This window comes from Hippichthys cyanospilos, chromosome 18 (assembly GCF_059441005.1).
Source record: "Hippichthys cyanospilos isolate Australia breed blue-spotted pipefish chromosome 18, RoL_Hcya_1.0, whole genome shotgun sequence".
Taxonomy (NCBI): domain Eukaryota; kingdom Metazoa; phylum Chordata; class Actinopteri; order Syngnathiformes; family Syngnathidae; genus Hippichthys; species Hippichthys cyanospilos.
The window spans coordinates 14734680-14757080 of record NC_142386.1 but is presented as its reverse complement, the minus strand read 5'-3'; the positions used below and the strand labels follow the sequence as shown (position 1 = coordinate 14757080).

The 22401-nt window shown below is 39.0% G+C and overlaps 1 protein-coding gene across 4 annotated transcripts in view; it reads right to left on the bottom strand.

Moving 5' to 3' along the window:
* cadm1a (cell adhesion molecule 1a) overlaps positions 1–22401 on the bottom strand; it is a 488946-nt gene that overhangs the window by 97026 nt on the left and 369519 nt on the right. For all 4 annotated transcript variants that reach the window (XM_088440054.1, XM_088440055.1, XM_088440056.1 and 1 more), the window contains exon 3: positions 12414–12560. In XM_088440054.1, coding sequence (XP_088296180.1) covers positions 12414–12560 — 147 coding nt within the window. The remainder of the gene's footprint in view (positions 1–12413; positions 12561–22401) is intronic.

Here is a 22401-nt window from a genome sequence, read left to right as displayed (position 1 = left end):
TGAGCACTTTATTCTTTTCAATTAACGGCGGATTACAAACAACGGTTCGATGAATACCGCCTGTACCTACTGTACATAGCCTAGTTGCCTTCCATTGTGCTTCTGGCTCAATAAGGAAATGAAAAGGAAATGAATCTCGTGGCTGACACGTGCGAGAAATCTGGTGGCTTTGATCTGGCAAGATCTCATCGCACAAGATTTCGTCACATCCCTAATTGCCATCCGTTGCATTGACTGAGTTAATGATTCAACTGCAACTTATGCAATTTGGGCATTGCCACTTTGACTTTTGATGTACCGAATGCTCCGCAGCTTTGACAAGCACTCCTCATTCAAATGCCTTGTTAGCATCCATTAGTCTGTCATCTGCATGCTTTAATTTGACTAAATATGTTGCCACACTCACGCGGAGCGGCAACTACAATTTACACATGCAATTGATTGAATGTGTACGACACCAAAGCTTTTCTGGATACACCTGTACATAAATGGAAAAGGAAAAAAAAAGTTCATACAGTAAATAAAAGATTGAATGTTATAGAAAACAAGGTTTGGAGGTTTTCAAATGAAGAATCAGTAGAGTACACGAATCCAGTGTTAATGATGTGCACAAACAGGATTTGGTTGGTTTTGCCCCAATTTTTCGTTGAACCATAACAGATGATTTCCTGTTCAATTTTTGTGTTTGTGTTTTACTGTATAGGCATGGGACAATATCAGATTCTGACATTTTTTTTAATTATGATGCCCAATTTGTATCAATAACATTTACCACACTAAATGTGTCATGATGTGTTACGCCCCCCCCTGGTGAGACTCTATCTTATTAGCAGGAGGCCTGTCTGAGTGAGGGGTGGAACCACCGGCTGCGCACCTGTTCTCAATATCCATCATCTATTTAGCGCAGCCGGAGCAGGGTGGCGACGTCGGATTATTCTCTGAACATCCATCATGTCAGTATTTCTTACATCCTGAGTTTTTCCGAGTTTCCTGAGTTCCTATATGTCGTAAATATTTGCAAATTCTCCATGTCGTTTCTCTGAGTGGCCACTTTGCCTCGTGAATATTTTCCGCACATCCTTTGTTGTTACTTTTTCACCACTCGTGTCTTTTCTGAGCATTTTACTTTGTTACTTTTACCCGGCACGACTTTTGACGTCGCCGTCCTGCGGGTTACGCCCCTTCAGTGGTTGGTGTCATACGTACTAGACTCGCATAGACACTTTTTGTCTACGCTCTTCATTCTCCATTTAGCCCCTGTCGTGTTTTGATTTTATTGTTTTCTAATCCCGGTCGCGTGCTACGTGCTCCCTTTGTTATTAAACTTCATCCTCATTTGTTACTTTGTGTTCGGTGTCTGTTGGGTCCATCCACTCCCGTTCTTTCCGGTGTTGCAAAGCGTAACAAAATGAAAATAAAGCTGTAAATAAAAGCAAAACAAAATTTTAGTGTGCATAACGAGTTTTGCTCAACAAGAAATGTACACAAGCATTCTTTTTGATATAGACTCAAATATGCAAGTGTAAAATATAGCTCCCAAGGTCATCAGCATTAAATTATATCATTCATCCATACCAGAGGGACATGCTCGAGGCGTTCAGGAGGTATCTGCGTATAGATGGGTACACCCTGAATTGGTTGCCAGCCAATCACAGGGCACAGACAGCTCTGCAAGAGGTGGGAGTTAAAACTCCTTCTGAGAGGGGATACCGCCAACCCCTCTCACTTGCGGAGTCCCTCAAGGTTCTATTCTCGGCCCTGTCCTTTTCCTCCTATACATTTTACCACTCGGCTCTATTTTCTCTAAGCACAACATTCCCTTCCACTGTTTTGCAGATGATATACAACTCTATCTGCCCATTTGCACCTCCACCCATGGCTAAATGCAGTCCTTATTTGACTGCTTAAGTGACCTCAAAGCCTGGATGAAGGCCAATTTTCTCAACCTCAATGACTTTCAATGGCTTTCAACCTCAATGAAGTCAGAACTTTCGGTCACGTCACCCCAGGCTCCATCACTAAAATCCTGGGTCCCCTTAGCACTAAAGCATGCACAACCGTACGTAAGCTTGGTGTCCTACTGGACAGTGATTTTAAATTTGACAAACACATCAGCTCTGTTGTTAAAACCATTTTTTTTCAGCTGAGGCTTCTCGCAAAATCCCAAATTTATCTCACACAGGCAGATTTGGATCGTGTTATTCACTGCTTCATTTCATCCAGGTTAGATTATTGCAACTCCTTGCTCGTTGTCCTGGATCAGTCTTCGATTAGCCAGCTCCAGCTGGTTCAGAACACAGCTGCTCGTCTCCTCACCCATACCAAGAAGCATTCTCATATCAGACCAGTACTGGCCACTCTGCACTGGCTACCCATTCCTTTCAGAATCAAATTTAAAACAAGAATGATCAGCTTCAAAGCCCTAAATGGCTTGTCCCCCCCCTTTAGCCGAACTTCTCCACTTTCATACTCCTGTCCGAGCCCTTTGGTCCACTGACCAGCTGCTGCTGGCTCCGCCTAGGATTAGGTTAAAGACTCGTGGCAATCGAGCTTTTGCAGCAGCCGCACCAAGGCTCTGGAATAGTCTACCATTGTCCATTAGATCCGCCCAGACCCTTGTTGCTTTTAAATCTCTTTTAAAAATCTACCTCTTGAAAGTTGACATGCCTGAAGTGCATTTATCTGTATCTATATCTGTTTGTGTGTTTTATGTGTTTTTCTTCAGGTTCCTATTTTGCACTTTCATTTTTATTGTACAGCACTTTGGTTGACGATGGCCCTTTTAATTGTGCTCTTTAAATAAAATTGACTTGACTTAACTTGACAGACATTCCCAGCACACTCTCACAATACATTTGGGTCTGCCAGGTCGGACGAGTATCCTCCCTCACCATCGGAGCAAATACATTACCAGGTGGTGATCAGTTGACAGCTCCACCTCTCTAGCCGTAAATCTGATGGTGCGACCACAAAGTCAATTTATCGAACTGCGGCCTGTACAAATATGGAACCCTTATGTTTGAACATAGTGTTTGATACTGCTCAGGTTCAGAAAGGGGTAGCGTTCCTCCCAATTACACCACTCCAGGTCTCACTGTAATTGCCCATGTGAGCATCGAAGTCCTAAAGCAGATTGAGGGAGTATCCAGAGTAATCACTTGCCAGCACAACCTCTAAGGACTCCAAAAAGGGTGGGTAAGTCTGGACTGTTGTCTGGTGTATAGGCACAAATTAGAGTGATGACCCATTCCCCCACCCGAAGAACGAGGGAGGCTTCCCTCTCATTTTTTGGGTGAACCCCAATTTACAGACGACAAGGGGCAATCAATATGCCCACACCTGCTCTGCGCCTCTCACTGTGGCAAACTCCTGCGTGGAAGAGAGTCCAACTCCTCTCAAGAAGAGGAGGCAAGTTCTACTATATCTTGCCGGAACTTCTTGATCTTGCACACTAGCTCATGCCCGTTCCCTGCCACATAGGTGACATTAAATGTCTCAAGAGCTAGCTTCTGTAGCCGAGGATTGGTCCGCCAACATCCCAGCACTTGGCTCCAGCCCAGCTCTCTTCCCACCCCACTCATTTGGCCCCTTCTACAGATGGTGAGCCCAAAAGCATAAGCAAGTAAATACCTGCTGATAGATTCCTATGGTAAATAAAGTTTTACGAAATTTCAAATGTTAAAAATTATTCACTTGTCTTTAATTTCAAACAATAAAAAAATGGTGCACACTCTTCCCAGGGTCAGCAGAAACGGTACTGAAGTTTACAGAAAATTTCAATAAATAGTTCCTAAGTTACGACCATTTTAAAGATCTGTAATCGGCCATGTGTTGAAAAACAATTAAAAAAAAAGCCAATACAGGTATATACAGTATCAAAATGATGAATATTGGCGCTGATTAAATGTCCTTCCCTAATCACCACTGCTAGTTTTGTTTTCTATGGAATTCTGGACTGTGTGGTTGCATCAAGCTAGTAGATTATTGTAAGACAAAGTTTTGTGGTTTTGTTAAAAACAGGATGGGTAATTCCCACAACTTAAATACTCAAGCAAGTGAAAAACTAAAAAGTTAAAGTACAACCATATTTGTGACGCAACTGTGAGTTATCTACACATATTTCAAACATAATAGGAGGTTTAATCATTAAAACCAAAAACAATAGCCCAAATCCAATTGAAAAATAGGGTCTGAAAATCTTCTTATGCGTTACTTCTAAATGAGGAATTGTGCTACCATGTATAAAAGCTGTCTTATTTGGACAACATTGACACTTTAAGCCAGAAAGTGTGAGAATTGCAAGGACAAGTCAAAGCTATACAAGGACACAACCATGTTGGCCTCAGCGGGGTTTAGGGGACACCGCAGTGTGACACGAAAGGTGAGTGGTGGACATTTCTATTACGGAGGTGTCAGTGCACACTGCATCACACATCACTCCTCTTTTGCGGACTTGGGACCGAGAGAAAAAAACTAGGGCGACCTTTAGTCCTGTGCTATTTTTTGCCCTCTTCCTTCACTTATAAGAAGGACATAGTAGACACCCTGTCAAGTGTTTTTGATAGGAGATGTCTCTCCAACTTTTTGAAGGCTGCAATTTATTTGATTGGTTCTGTTTTTATGACAATCAAGAACAGAGTAGTGGTCACATAAACCCAGTTGGCTAATTAACCCATTTCAACCCATCGGTCTCAAATGTGACCATAAAGAAACATCTATTTACGTGGCTCTATAAATGATTTTTCAATCATTTTTCATGAAGTACTGAAATACTACGATGTTAAGATGAAATGTGTGCAATGTCACATGTTTAGAGAATATTGTCACATGACCAGAGTTGTATACTTTGTAGTTGCACTTTGAGAGACAGATGACAGCCTCATAGGTCCCAAACAAAAGGTTAGTAAAGTATGTTAAAATAAACATACAACTAAGATTTTTCGTATTTGCACAATGAGTAATTACATTGTTGTGACCGGTCATGAAACACAGCTTTTCATCTTTTCAAATATTTCACTTAAAAAAAAAAAAAGGATCTTGTTGATTTCAAAGGGTTACCAATGGCATATGATATGGATGTTTTGATGTCCAGAAAAATTTGGGCATCAATGGGTTAATTGATAATTATTTACTGTTTGAAACAAATATGGATAATGAGTAAATTGAGTCATGTTAATTATGAACTTTTTACCCGTTGATCCATCCCATCAGTTACTATGCAGTGGATTAATACAAGTCGAGTTTATGTGAAAATGGGGCTTTACATCTAAAAACATTTTTTACACCCGTTCCCCAAACAGACAAAGATGTATCCGTCCAAGCATCCACAAGATACAACATGCTCCCATGGCGACAAAATGTACTAATTCTGACAGTGCTGATATTTTTACTCGGCCTTCTAAAAAATATCAATTTAAAACTGTGTATGAACGACATATTTGAATTTTCAATTAACTTGAGAACAGATCCTGCTGACCCTGAGAAGACTGCAACTTTTATTTTTGTTTGAAATTAAAAAAAAAAACGTATGTGAAATTTCACCATTCATTCACATTTTTGAAAGCCTTTCTGTAGAAAACTATAGGGAGTTATTTACTTGAGTTTTCAATTAACATTTTAAGACATGCTGATGACCCAGGATGTCACAGGGAAAAGAGGGAGGACCCAAGAGCATGCAAAGACAGGTTTCATTATTTACAAGCAGATACTTGCTCAGTTGAAGACTGGCGGGGCGGACTGCTGTGGTGAGTCGCCAGGGCCGGGCACAGTCAGAAGAGGGCGGGCTGTTGGGTGGCTAGGGGCAAGCGGGGAGGAGACACCGGCTAACTCATGGAATCGGCAGGCTATTGGGTTGTCGGAATCGGGTGGGGTCAAAGCACTAGAGGTCGGGTTAAATCAGCAGTTTATTGGGTGGTCAAGAGCAGACGGGGTCAAAACATGGGCAACCAGGCAGGCAGGAATGCTGGAAAGCTTGGCGTGGTGCATGGAGACAATCTGGCGGGTTTTGAAGGAAAGAGACCGGGTTTTTTACTGGGTGGGTGAGTGGTAGCAGGTGTTGGTGTTTGAGCCGATTGGCAGGGGGACAGGTATGATAAGTTGGAGAATGAGTGGCGGGGCTGACAGACTGTGACACTAGAGAGTTCCTGGAATGTTTGTCAGGATTTTCAAGGAAACCATTTCAGCGAAGTTAGAAGTTGACCATTATTTTTTGTTTTTTCCTTTACACTTTGGATCAAAAACGTTCTATCTCTCTCTATAATTATAAGTCTTTATATAACAGATGAAGCGGCATGGTGGGAAGATTGGCTAGTGTGTCAACCTCACTGTACAGATGTTGTGGGTTCGCGTTGGTCTCTGGCCTTCGTATGTGGAGTTTGCATGTTCTCCCTGTGCCTATTGTATGTGGATTTTCTCTGAGTACTCCAGTTTCCATTCTAAAAACATGCATGGCTGGTATGTGTGTCCTTGCATGTGTTTGTTTGCTTGAATGTACATTTGTCTGTCTGTGCGTTTGTCTTTCTGTGCCCTGCGACTTGCTGGCAACCAATTCAGGATGTACCCATCCATATTGCCCAAAGCCAGGCTGGATAGGCTCCACCTTTATCCTCTACAAAAAAGAAATACCATTATCATTATGTATTGTTGGTTGTAGTGTCGGTATTGTTTCTTAAGAGTGTATTGCGATACAATGCGCATGCAGCAAAGGTGTATTGTGACTGAAAAAGAACAAAGGAATTATTAGAATAGTCACATTCTATTTATTATTTTTCAGAAGCCACAGATCATTGACATCTATGAACGCACAAAAAAAGCATGTCCACATTTCTTTCTTTCGAGCATGCCCTTAACTGTGTTAATATGTCCCCAGCAGTTGAGATTACTCTTTCATATGGCATTGATCTGGTACAAATACATAAAGTAGTTAGCACTTTGCCACATGTGTCTCTTATTATGCACCACTTTGTGCTCCTCTTTTTTTAGCCATTTTGCTCTTCAACTGTAAACAAAACAGATCTGTGACGTCACTTGGGTTGGTGAAAGAAATACGACAAAAACAAAAGAGGAATCTGTTGTTATAATTTATCAATTACAGTGAAACCTTGAGATACAGTCACTTCTGTAAAGGTTTTTTTCTTCATATTATGAATATTGCTTAGCATATAAAATAAACAAAATGAAGTAAAACAAAACAACACTTGAAATCTGAAAATTCCCATTTGAACTAAACACAGAATGAAAGTCTACTGATCGTGAAAATGGCTGCTCCGAATTATTGCGCTTCTCGAGAACACATACATGAGCTTACTACGGATGACCTGAACACTGCGGGCGAAGACAAGGAAGCCCGAGATACGACGATAATGTCAGAAAGCAAGGAAATGCTATTTTCACAAAATAAAGTTTTCTTTTTCAGCTGTTTGCCTTCCTCCTCTGTCACCACTTTTGCTTTGGAACATGGCCTCACTCGATAGGTAACGTATTGTAACATTTAATGTGGTGTTTTTGGAGGGCTTGGAATGATTTACATGTAAAACACAATTTATAATATCACAAAAATTATTATACAAAAGCCACTCCAGAGAGGATTGACTTCTGAAATCTGAAACATTACAAAATTAAGGCGTTTCAAAACCGATACGTTATTATACTGAATTGGACACTGAAAGTCATATTGCAATACGTATATTGTGTCACTTCATTTTGCAATTCATCGATATATCAATTTTATCGCCCGGTACTAGTCAATCTACTATCTACTCATGGTCAGTGTATTTCTATAATTCTATCAATCCATTTGCCATCACCAACAAGCTTCTTCATCTTTCTATCCAACTCCATTTTTCCATCAATTTTTGTCAAATCATTCCAGCAACAACCTACCAATCATCATCAACCTACAATCCATCAAATAATCTGTCATGATAAATTCTTTGGTCAATTTACCCAACTTTTGAAAGCTTCGAGCCCTTCTACATTATAACTCTTTTTACATCATGAAACCATAAATGACATAATTAACGTGAATTCCTCTCATTTTTGAATAGAACTAGCTCATTTCCTGGTATCTGGCTCCATTTTACATTACATGTCAATGCAATTGTAAACAGGAAATTGATTGCTCGTATAGAAACGGATGACAGAGTGTTCTCATTTCCCACAAACACACTTCATCACAGCAAAAGGTGGCCGAGCTGTCAAGCCACTTCCCAAAATAGGTCAGTTATCATCTCACACCCTGAAATGCGGGTGACAGTAACGGTCAAATCATAGACGCCTAGAGGTGAAAATAACTACTTTGAAAATATATCGCTCCATTTGGATCGATACGCCTCGTTCCATGGAGAGCCAACATCAAACACGTATTATTCCTCGAGCGTGGCATCATGCTGCATTTCAGTCGGCGAGCGTTTGCTCAGGTCTGGGACCGAGAGAAGTCTAAGTGGCCGCAATCAATTGTGATTAGTGGCTGCCACTACTTTTTGAGAGGAGCGCATCAGAGTTTATTATGGGCTGTCAAGAGAGGGCGAGCCAGTGTGGGCGGGGCTAATTACTTTCTTGCCAAGCTCTGAGCAAATTTTCACATTGATCGTTAAATGTTGTTTTCTGTCTTTTATGGGTCGCTCTTGCCATTCTTTATGGTCAAGTTTTTTTTAAACATGTCTTCGATGCTAATGGGGATATTTATTTTCATAAAAAGATTAAAAAAAATGATTCTCTTCTCATGTGGGTGGTAGTGAAATTCAATCAGAATTTAAAAGATAAGCTTCAGGTTACAGTGCCAAATCAAATCAAGAAAACAAGCTGTTTTACAGACAGATATAACAAAGTGCAATCTATAGTCCACTTAGGGGAGTGCAATATTGCTATGTTATTACTATTGCCAGATATGCCCGAGATTTCAAGACAGTATATTGTTTATTGTGGATGTTGGATGTTGTTTTGACGTAGACTTGTTTTAAATGTGTGCTTAACAGTGTTGGTAGTCATATTTTACTCAATACAAATTAAATTAACGCAATGCATTACAATGCATTTTTGACGTGAAAGTGGTGTTTTTTTTCCCCAAATTTGCCAAAAAAAAAAAAAAACGTCGTGTGATTGGAGCAGAAAATTCCAGAACAAAGTGTTTACTTTCTGTTATTAGTGCAGCAGCAGCAGATGACAGGTTGAATTTGGACAATACAAACACTAAGTGGAAACACGGCCATTACTTTCAGTTCGTCAGGGATAAAGACAAGAAGAATATGATTGGTGGAGGATTGAGAGATAATATAAATTACTCTTGCCAAAGGATGCCGCTTCCACCTCAAACGGTTAGAAGACTTGTGGCGGAATTTGTCGTGCTGCTGCTTTTCACAATGAATTCACCAGCACTTTGAAACTACCAGGGTAAGCTAACACTAGTTTTGCCTGTACAATTGATATAGTCTAAAAATAGTTGTGTTCAATGTGTATCAAGATGACGCATACAAAAACTCATGTTAAACATTCAAACACAATAGCAATGATATCGGCTAGCTGTTAAGGTTAGCGCCACCAAAACCATCTATTTTTTAAACTTCTGTCCCTAACCTAGCTGACTTAACTTGAATTTAATATTAACATTGAAATTGTGGAATGCTCAAATTGTTTCTGCCTAAAGCATAAACAATGCATCGTTATGCTGTGAACCTTAGTAATAAAGGAATTAAAATACAAAAAAAAAAAAAAAAGTACTGTTTTAGGCTTAAGCTAATCTTCCACTGGGTGTGTAATGTGTAATTATATTTCAGTACGCAAAAAGGGACATAGCAGGCTGATGGACCTATGATGGACATCTGACAATGTTTTACCTGACGATTACAACACTGGATGAAAATCGCAATCCCGACATTGCAGACATTTTTTTTTTTTAACATTCACAATATTTGTTGGTCTATTGGCAAAACAGGGGTCTGTCAGCGACGGACTGACGGACAGCCCATCAGGGCTAACGAATTGCCCACCACTGGCAAAATTTAAGTATTAATCAGACAGACTTACTGATTCATAACTGAGTTGTGATCATTTTATTTCGATTTAAATACTACTCTGTCCATGAATCAATGTAAACTCATTGCTGCATTAAATGCAAAGTGTAAAAAAAAAAGGAAAGAAAGAATTGAAGCAAAGCAAGGCAAAACAATAGTAAGGAAGACTTGCGTGTCGAGTTTATCAGTGCTAATAAGAGAAGTGACACCATAATTGGGAGGGATAAGAATAAACAGAAGAGGTCATTAAATGTTTAGGGATATGAGCTGCTCCGATTACGACTGACATCACCACCCGCCACAGAAAACTAGTTTGGTGGATTGCATTAACCTCATTCCGCCATTAATCCCGCTGCAGACATGCGGGTCAAAATTAATGCAGCTCCCTGGAAGTGAAAGTAACATGAGAGCATATTAATTAACACAACTATGACTTCACGAATGCCTCTGCAGTGCTTCAGGCTCACATTATGCATTTGTGTTCAGTTCTTGGCCTTTTCTGTCACCCCTGGCTCATTTAATTTTAAGTCTGCATTTTAAAACATGCAACTACTAAGCTTTTGAATGAAAAAGCACAATTGTAGAAGATGAAAAATCACAATTTTGAGGGAATTTCCATGACCAAATAATCACAGAATTTGGCAGACATGTTGGTCGGCCTCGTGAAAACTTACGCTTGGAAGATGGTGCTGGTGTGCCGACCGAAAACAGGCATGGGATTTTGAGAAAATTCAGCCCCAGAAACAACAATAATTTTGGTAAACTGTACTAAAGCTACCTCATAATTACCCCCCCCCCCCCCCGCCCCCCCAACACACACACACAAACACACGCATACACATGCACACACACACTTGATAAAATACAGTAGAGTCAGCCATATTGGTTTTCAGCAGTCAATTTAGGATCATTTTGGCAAAATTCCAAAAGGTCTTCAAAGCAGAGTTGCGATGACTAATCAACTAATTTATCATTCAATTAATCTGTAAGTTTTTGATGATTGACTCATTGTTTTGGAACCCAGTTTAATTTCAAATTGGCCAAATCCCCTGAAGCACATATTCTCTTATGCCTGTAGTGCTCAATGTAAAAAACCTATTTTGTGGTGAATCAAAATCATCCATACATCCATCCGTTTTCTAGGGCACAGGTCTCAAACTCAAAGCCTGGGGGCCAGATCCGGCCTGCCACGTCATTTTATGTGGCTCGCGAAATGATAATTTGACTTCAAGTTTCTGGCTAAAATACAAAACTTGCAAATTGTCTTCAACCTTTCTCTGACAAACTATATAACTACAATGTGGCCCACCATAAAAATGAGTTTGACATCCCTGTTTTAGATCCAATTAATTTCACAAGGGTCACAGGCTTTTTGGTCCCTATCCCAGCTGACTTTGGGCAATAGGTGGGGGAAATCCTGAGCTGGTTACCAGCCACTTGCAGGGCACACAGAGACAAACAAACATTCACGCACATAATCACTCCTACTATGTCCAATACATCTGCATGCAAGTTTTTGGAGTATGGGAAGAAGCCAGAGTGCCCGGAGAGAACCCACACAGGCTTGGGGAGAGCATGCAATTTTCACACAGGAAGGCCGAAGCGATGGGGATTTGAACTCTGGTCCTTGAACTGTGAGGCGAGTGGGCTGACCATTGCCTCCTGAGCTGCTCAGAATAAAAATCAAACGTTTTCAAATATTTGCTTGGATTTGGATTAAAAAATTTGCAAAATTCTTGCCCATTTTTTCTAACGGACCGTCTCAGTAACAGAATCGTACTTTACTTATGTTAAACTATGGTCAATTTGAAATCAAGTTGTTTTTTTAATAGAGGGATTGCATTCTTTTTGAACCAAATTCGTCTATTGAATCAACATTACCATAATCATATACAGGTACTTAACAGATTAATCAATTATTTAACCAATCGTTTGTTGTAGCCATAGACAAATACATGCTTCCAACATGGTGGGAAAGATCTGGCCAAAACAATTTTTCCCCGTTCGAGATACACTTTAAAAAAAAATCACTAAAACACTTCACAGAAGAGTGGAAAGTGTTTAACGCTCATTCCTTCTGGCGTAATGGTCGCATGTCCTCATTGTTTTTTGTCCATGTCGTTTATGAGACCAAACAAGTGAGTCCTAATCAGAATACCTAATGCGGAAGCAAACACAACAAGGGTCTAATCAGATGCCTGAAGTTTGTTTTGTTTCACGCTGAACTCACTCAGCAAATTGTGTTTTTGCAGTGTAATTAAAAAATCCAAATTAGCCACTGCGCTGACAGCTTTTGATGAGAAAAGTTCCGAAACGTTTGTCAGCGGTCTGCCATCCAGCAAAGGAAAAAAAACAAATAACAAAAAAAACATCGGAGATTATGAAAGTCAAAGTGTGACTTACGCCTCATGTCTCGGAAGTAAATGGTCTGCCTGTTGGGGTTGAGCAGCTGGATGACCGAGTCGTCGTTGTCTTTCACGCGACAGCTGATGATGGCCATCTCGCCCTCCACCACCGACACGTTGTCTGTTACCAGGTTCTGACTCACCACTGGACAGCAAACAGAACACAACCAAAAGCCAAATTGTGATTACTTGAAATAATACAAAAATGTTGGGTTTGGGGCTTTACAAAGATTTGTGGCAGGTTTTGCTAAAGAAATGAACTGACCCTGTTTGCAGTGCAAGTCCTTCTAGATGTGGACTCAATTCTAAAGCCTAGCCAATGAAAACTTACGAGGCAATCACAACCTGAAAGCGACCATAAAGGTGCAAAGAAAGAAAAGAAAAGAAAAGAAAAGAAAAGAAAAGAAAAGAAAAGAAAGCATGTATCATAACCTGGGTCAAAATACCAATCATTACAGGGACAATGCGTAAGATTTAGACCCTTTTTTATTACGGACAGCAGGAGGCGCTGCATTTACCATTGTCTGTAGCTATCACAGACATGGCAGCCTCCGGAGGAGTGCCACCCCCCATGTAATATAATTTAATGATAACTAGACCAAAGATTATATTTAAAACATACTGTTGGTTGTTAAGAACACATTTATTTGCAAGTTTTGGAAATTTATAATCGTTTAGTTCATTCCTTTATAATGAAAAACGGTCAAAAGCTTACAAAATTTCCCTTTAAGTCTAGGCATGATCATGTTATTCTCCGCAAGACTGTTGAATTTTGTCCCATTGGTGATGACTGCACTCAGTCTGTTCGGGTCATTAAAAACAACAGTTATGCGGCGTAAATTACTGACATCGTGCAAGAATGGCTGAACACAATTTGCGCAGTTCAATTTCAGGCATCAGAGGCCCAAAAGAAAATAGATTCATGAAGAGGGTATTAATTTTTTCGCAGTCATTTGAGTCTTGCTCAATCTTCTCAATTGCCAGAGAGGAGCTGCGTACATGTCTACGTTTGAAACAGTGAGGTCAATTCTTTCATTTATGCGGTGGTCAGTAAACATTTGGGTTTGACGTAAGGAAAAAAAAAAGTTATTTATTTGGATCAAATCAACAACTGATAAGATTTTTCAAGTGATTTGAAATTGACTGACCAGACGTGTTGCACTGAATATCTAAGATCAGTTTTCAATTTGGCTTCAGCGTGTGATGACTACATTAATTATGTAATTATCAACAACAAAGAAGAAAAACAAGAAATTGGAAAATTAATCAGAGCCATAGCAACACCTCTGGTTATAGTATACTATATGCCATAAAATCATGTGGCTTTTCCCTAACGTAAAAGAAGCAATAATGTAGAAGGCAACAGAAGACAACAGACTTTAATTAAGTCCAAGAAAACCACAATCTTTGACACAACAAATTCCGTGAGAGCTGTTTAAAAAACAAACAAACAAAAAAAACACCCCAAACCAATGTTTTTTATGGAAGCCTAGAGCTGCTTTTTGACCGTCAAACCTGTTTGAATGTGTTTACAAGTAGATTCAAGTATTTAGAAGGATGTGAATGTACTTACGGAAAAGTTCAAAAGCATTTACAAGCAAGTTTGAACATTTGCAAGTATGTACAAAACTATATGAAAAACACCTTTGGAAATATTTTCAAATAGGTTTGTTAGAGGGGCGCCGATCCAATACTGATTTTGGGTATCAGCCCGATATCAGCCAATAAAACTATATCAGATTATATGAGTCTACATCCAAGATTTGCGAGTCCAATCCAGGCATCGCTCCTGCTTTTCCATGCCTATTTTAATTTGGGCCCAAGCAACATCCGCTGCTAGGACCCTCTTGTTTTTCACCGGATTCTTACTATTATTTACTCTTGATAAACTTTCATATTTTTGAGGGTCTAAATGTGCATGATAAGTCACCAAATTTTGCTCATTTGTCGGGCCTGGCGAAAATTATGATATTTTGGTGTTTCCTAAAACAATGGAAAAAAAGTGGCTCTGCAGCGCCACCTACAGTCAAAAAAAAGCCAGTCAGTTCCGGCCCGTTTGACCTAGAGCTACAAATTTTTTTGTGCATTTAAAGGACCTCAAGAACTACAAAACAAGTCCGTGCGAACCATATTCTCAGATGTACAGAAAAAGAGTTAAGAATTTTTGAATGTGAAATTTTTGCCCGTTTTTTCACGTTTGTAGGTCCCAAACTGCTCCATCTTTTTTCTAAACGGTTATAACCTGATCACTTTCAAATTTGATGTGGTTCATTATCAGACTTAATGGCACAACTAGGCAAAATTTTGTGAAGATCCGCCAACACATATGATGGGAGAGTGGCTTCAAAATATTACAATGTTCCCAAGATTTATCGAAACAATAAAAGCTGCTGTAATGTGACCCAGATGATCTGATCTTCGCACAATTTCACACATTGGCTGAGAATCCATTCCTGAAGACATTGACAAACATACGTTCCATTCTAGTGCTAGCGCCAACTAGTGGTACCAAAAAATGTCATTGGCGTTGAAGGACTACATCATATACATATATATATATACAGACAAAAACCAGAAATAATATATGCACACACAAGAATTCATTACCAAACAATACCAAAGAAAGAGTGGCATGCCGGCATGAGAGTGTGCATCGTTTTTCATGTTCTGGCCGGCCAACCTGGTGAGATTGAGGATCCTGTGAACCGGTAGTAAAATACAGTCCTCTCAAGGAGGTCACAAGTTTGGGAGCTATCACGACACCATTACAGTTAGGGTTAGGGTTACACCACCAACAATGCATCTTGAACAACAAGAGTCATCTTCAACAACGCATTGTGAGGACAGCTGAGAGGATTATTGGTGCTCCACTTCCCTCCCTGCAAGACCTGTACACCACCCACCTCAGCCGCAAAGCCATCACGATTGTCACCGATACAAGCCACCCTGCACACAGTCTGTTCAGTTCAGTCTGTTCGACACCCACCCCCCCAAAAAAAACCCCTCAAACTTTGCTCATGCACTTGCAAAATTTGCACAGACTTGCTGCTGCCATATTTATTTATAATTATACAACAATTGCAATAGCGATTACACTTAGAACTATAACAACTACCTCAAATGCACACAACTGGGACAACCACAGTCAGAGTTGTCTGGCTTTGTCTCATACTGTTGGATTGTCTTGTCATATGCTGCTACTTATGTCTTCTCTTGGGGTACTCTTGCCAGACCTGGTTTTTCGTATTTGGTTTTTAGTTTTAGTTATTAGTTTAGCAACACTAGGCAAAGTAGATCTGACATACTGCACATTATATTACTATGGATAAGAATCTAGTTTTTAGGATTGTCTCGTCTTGCGCACCTGCATTTTGTTATTGTACACGTAAAACACAGAGGATAGTGAGAAACGCAATTTCGATTCCTTTGTATGTTAAGCACATGTGAAGAAATTGACAATAAACTTGACTTTGACTTTGACTTGACTTTGACACATTGGGTGAGATTCCATTCTTAAAGACAACAAACATACATTCCATTATAGTGCTAGCACCACCGTGTGGCAGAAAATATTATAACATAATTTTGGATTTTTTATGTACTTTGTTGCGCCCATTGGACAAATGCAAATGAAACTTTGACATTTTCTAAAACATTGACTTCTAACGTTCACCTACCCCAATGTGCATATCCCCAAACATGTTCATAGCCCAAAGTGTTCATACTCCGACCTGTTCATACCCCAACGTGCACAGGTCTGTGAAGGTCCTTTATAGCTGCTTGCAGCTCTACTTTTGAATATTAGATTTTGCCATATCTATGCTTGTTGACTATTCTTATTGGCTATCATACTTTGTGATATTGTATCGGATCGAAATTGGTATTTGACATTACTCAAGGCTACAATAATGCATGGTAAGTGAATTGGACACTCCAAATTGTTCTTAATTGTGAGTGTGAATGGTTGTTTGTCTCTGTGTGCCTTGCAATTGGCTGGCAACCAGTCCAGGGTGTCCCCCCTCTACTGCCCGAGGATCACTGATTCGGGCAACAGCAAGCCAGCTACCCCAAAGAGGTTAAGAGGCTATAGAAAATGGATGGATTGAACATATATTTGCAAGTATGTTAAAATGTACAGTACTGTATATGTACGTACACAGTGACACATCGACAAGTATGTTTGAATGCATTTACTATACTTTAAGACACATTTTCTAATAAGTGACATAACTTGATGTGTGTGTCACATAACCTGCTTTAAATGATTTTAATAAAAGTAGACATTGAGTCATTACAGACAGAGATCTCGGAACTGACGATTATATCTTGAGAGTGGTAACTGTTAGAATGATGGATTACATTTACCGGTGTGCAGATTTTTAACAATGTAGCTGTGTATTAGTCAGTCCTCTGTCTGATTTCATGCTGGAAGATATCATAATGAAGTACAGTGGTCCCCCGTGTTACGAGATAAATCTGTTCCGCGGATGGGCTCGTAAGGCGAATTTCTTCATTATTTAGTCACTAAATATTTGGCAGCAACCTGTTTTGGGGAAATTGACCCATTATTTTTTCTATAATAATTTTCGTTTAGTAAACTTCAGTATGGTTGAAAAGTAACAAATATACTTATCAAATTGAATGATGTTGATGAATAAAAAGGGCACTTATATTTGGCTTAAATTATTTCGTTTTGTTTCACAAACATTTGCTATGGGGGTCCTTGTAAAATTTGATTTCCAAACAGAGGTCCTGACTCCAAAAGTTTGAGAACCCTAATTAAGAGTTTGCATTTTATTAAAAAAGTAGATAAAAGTGAATAACACCCCCAAAACAGCTGTTACACACTTCTAAACACTGAATCGATGCTGTCTTCAGTGGCTAATTTACTTAACATTTGCCTAATCTTTACATTCATGTGTCAACTTAAAGCATTTGTAATGACACAATGCTGCATATAATATGCTGCTAGCGCTCGTTTGCAAATACGTCATGGAAGTATCCAGTTATAACCAGCTGGTCAAGGGAAATGCAAAGCAAACACAAAGCTGAGATTGGAAATAGACGTCAATGAATGAATTTTCAAGGTTCTACGAGCACTAGTAGCAACAAATGCACAACACGGAGGCTTTCAAATTCTCCCTTGATAAACATTATGCTGTATGCTGTTATTCAGTATTGTTTGGTCTGAGCTCATTAGGCTCTGCAGTGACATAAAGACCTTCTGTGCATCATGTTTGGGTGATAATTTTTCAGGAACGAACTGTTGCAGAAGGACATGCACAGAGTTTGTGTCTGTAGGAATTTTATCCTCCTGAGATACAGCCAATTCATTTGATTCCCCACTAGTGGACATCTGGTTTTTGTCTATATCTATCTATTTGTTAGAGCTACCTAACTAAGTCCTAGTGTGCTCAGTAGAAAACATCCAGGTCATTCCAATGATGTCACATGTGTTTAAGTGGGATGCAATTAACTTTGCTGTCATGCTGAGACAAAATGAACACAACAGTGGACACAAAAGCATAGCCTGGATCTCAGGAGTATTAACAAAGATTATCAACCCCGTAAAGGTTGAACGCCACCACAGGTCTAGGTGGGGCTACGTGCTATGGGCAGTCTTACTTCTTTCATTTGGTTAACTTGTCACCTGTCAATGAAATTTAGCACCGACATTTTAATATCTAGGGCAGAACGGCAGAGGTGGGCACTTAGTCAGAACTGACGGACGCCTGTTTTGCCGACGAATGACAGGAATGCCCATAAAAAAGGCAAATTAAAAGTGTCGGAAAGTGATTTTTTTTACGTCCGCCAAACGCTTTTTTGCTTATGTAATTATAATTCAATTGTCTTGCATAATTATCTGCTACTTATTCTGCAGTTTTAAAGTATCAACCTCCAGTCAATGTGACAAAAGTCAGTTTACAGCAGCATCAAGCAATGGAAAAACACATCACATCCAACTTGGTGAATCACTGCTTAACATTCAAGTCTGCTTAATGTTTACAGCTATAACATGGCTGACTTTACCGGTGATTTATTTGTAGTTGCTTCCTGTCTTAGTCCTGGTTTCAACCAAAACTCATACTGGACACAATCTTGCTGACCAAAACTTTTAAGTCATGTTTAGAATTAAATGTTAAGAATTTTTTAGTGTGTTATTTTGCATTTGGGAAAGTATACATGTTTTTTTTTTTATAGTGTGCTTAAACTGCAGAATAACTACAAAATTACAGATCTGATGTTATTTTTGAGCATGGATACTAAAACAGAAAAATATAGAATGAGTGCAGTAAGAAGGAGATCATCACCTAATGAACATTAAAATACTTTAAGTTCCCCACCTCTGCACCACGGTATTAGAGTGGTTAGCATTGTCAGCCTTACAGTTCAGAGTCCTGTGTGTAGTTTGCATGTATCCCTGTGCCTGCATGGGTTCCCTCCGGGCACTTCGGTTTCTTCCCACATTGCAGAAACATGCATGGCGGTGTCTTGGACAAGCTAAATTGTCCTTAGGTGCGATTGGGTGTGTGAATGGTTGTTTGTCCCTGCGTGCCCCGCATATGGCTGGCAATCAGTTGTGGGTGTACCCCGTCTACTGTGGAAAGTCAGCAAGCCTGTGATCCTTGTGAGGATAAGTGACTATAGAAAATGGACGGATGAATGATTTTTAAAATCTAAATAATTCCATGAGAATTTGAATGACAGTCCCAGTCAGGGTTCTATTAGAGCTGTGCGTGTGCGTAATTATGCACTGCTCGCACACTCAGTGCACAAGAAAATCTATGCTGCGCATAAAACAAAATGCAATGTAAATGTATTAAATATTATCTAATATTAGACCTCATCGTATCAGATTAATAAGACCAATAATATTGTTTTCTTGCATTGTGACTCAGTGAGTGACAAGTGTCCAGCTGATAAGTCCATACAATAAGTTTCACTTCCACTATTCATCCAATCAAACACATTGACAGAAATGTTCCCTGCATATACACCCTGTGCAGGTTAGCTGGCTAACAACAGTGCAGAGTTAAGAGACACAAATGCTAACCTCTTTTCCTGGCCAACGAGCCATGACACATCCACTCACCAAGCCTATGTAAAAAGAAATGTGCTTCTTTTAAGATGGAATGGCTGTCGGCATATATGCAAATAGAAGAACAAGTGGTGAAAGTGAGTGAGATCTTTTTTTTTTTCACAATTTGTGGCTTGTTTATTAACATGCGCTGTGTTTATTACCAAGTGCAATATACGTTTACACTGTCATGTCTAAAACAGGTATTGTTCAAGATAAAAAAATAAATAAATAAATAAAACAATGTTGAAAACAAACAAAAATATTTGTGATTTGTTTGGCAACATAATGCAATCAAACAATCATAGATTTCAATTCAACAATCATCGTTCTCTCGTATTGGTGCTTGATGACGCTTGTAGTTGTCACCTCAGCTATCATCTCATAAATGATGGCATAAGTATCCTGAAGCACATTATCTGTCCACACCTATGTTTAAAAGTTGATGGACATCATCAGGTTGTGCTGTTCATATGATTTTTTTTAGAGTTCCGAGCTGCCTTGCATCATCATTCCAGAGCCGAGGCTAGGCCCCTGGATATACTTGGAGCCCCCCTCCTTCCTTGCTCATTTCTGACCAAATGTGAGTTATGTGATTTAGGTCACTTTGGGAGCAACATCAGATTTGCACACGGTGACTCACTGTGTGCATGTCTGAAGTTGTCCAAAGCCTGCTCAGGGAGTTTCGTTCGAATGCTCAGTCACATTGAAAATTAGAGGAAACATTGGTCCCAGTTCCACTCAATTCCTAATTCTTGGTGCCTGACTCGAGTCCCTACATACGCTTTTGGTAAAAAAAATAAAATAAAATAAAAAAGTAGTCAACATGAAATTACGGTTGGCTCTTGAATTTGTATGTTCACACTCATTTAGCGATCAAACCAAGGGAATGCTGTTGCAGCTTTAATCTCACAGATGAAAAACTGCTCATGGAATTAAGCCAAAAGAGAAACAGTGTTAAGGAATAAAACCAACTGATCTTTAAATGTAGTATCAAATGATTTTGCCACTCTTTCTGTCATTTCTTTTTATCCACAAGTTATGGAATTAGAGAGATTTCACTCCACCCCCTCTGATGAGTGACAATTGCTTTTGTTACTTTGACTTTTGGGTGAGAAACAAATAATTTAGATCAGATAGGTTTTGATAGTGTCAACGCACTACTTTAGTCTGAATAAAGCTTATCAACTCCCTTCAATATTTTACATTGGGATCAAGATGTAATGTCTGAAATTGCCAAAAAAAAGCTCCTTCCTTTTTCATAGTTTCTTGGTACAAAAATTCCGCAAGCTGGTGGCAAAGCATTACTTTTGTCAAATGAAGTTCGTCAATTGACTTTTAGTTCCTTGTAATCAAGATGTCGAGATGGTGGCCAAACAAAGCTCCAGAACTAGTTTCAATATTCTCCGTTGGCATCAAAATACATGAGAATTTGCATCAACTAAATAATAATTATATATATATATATATATATATATATATATATATATATATATATATATATATATATATATATATATATATATATAAACTGTACAATAGAATCTGTGAATTGGGACTTAAAACAGGTTGATTAAAGTGACATAGGATATTTATACTTATTTTGCACATTTTGCAGTAAATAATACTATGGCTCCATAAACATTGCCTTATAAAATAGCATATTTTTCTGTTTTACAAAACAATTAATCAAATGTGTATGTTTTTCATTGCTTTGTTTGCTTATTACTTATTGGTTAATTGGTTATTTGATTTGAAAATACAGCATCAATAATAGACCAAATTTAGAAGGTGTGTATCAATAAAAATGAGCAATTTGGTGCTGATCCCAATTAGGACTGCAGGACGATGGGAAATATCTACGCTCTACTTATTCTTGCAAAGACAGAATTTTTTTATATGCTTCTCATTACCATGTTCCCGGCCCAGTGTATGGGGGTAATTGGCCAGGCTAATAAATGGATGGATGAACATGGGAATCCACCTGGATACCAGATCGTTCCAAATACATGTGAAGCTCTGCAGTGTTCCAGTCGGGAGGATTAATGCCATTCACATATCCTGAGAAGAAGAAGAAAAAAAAAGAAAAACAACGCCAGAGGTGAAGATGCCCTCGGCCTGAGTGGCTGGCTGTGCTGACTGACAGCTGGAAGCAGCAAAGGAAAAGGTCCAGATCCTCATACAGGCTGAGTTCTTCAAAGTGCCTTTTCGGTGAGGACTGGCAGTGGCTCACTTTGCTTAATCTGTATGTAGCCAAGGACTATCGGCAGGTTCAAAGAGAAACACTAATCATCGGCGACTTTGCCTGGCTTGCTAAGCTTACTTTTTGTCAGGTATTTGGCTTGAACAGAGAAATGGCATTTGTAATGATCAGTGTAGGATCAATCTTTCCATTTCAATTTGAAAACATAAATCTACAAGATTCCTGTTTTCTGAAAAGATTCTTTTCTTTTTTTATGTATCACAAATCAATTTTTCAAATACAAACGCCTGTTGTTACAAAAAATTCATCTTAAGAAACGCCTCGGCGGAAAAATATTATCTCTTATAACCAGAGAAAATTCGACATACGAAAGGTGACATTGGCATATAATATAAGAAACGAGTAGGGCTGCACTATTATGGCCAAAATAATAGTCACGATTATTTTGGTCACGATTATTATTCATAATCATGATTATTCATCATGTTTGGTCAAACATGTCTACTGCCCTTTTTAAAAAACAAAACAACAAGCAGTATTTAAACAAGGCTTGATACTTACAGATGATAATAAATAGATACATAGAAATATAAATGAGGTAAAACATTAAAACAAATTCACCCCCCAAGACATGGCAAAAACTTGGCACACAGGGCAACACAGCTAACTTACTTGCTGAGTGCAAACCAATGAAAAAAAAGACTA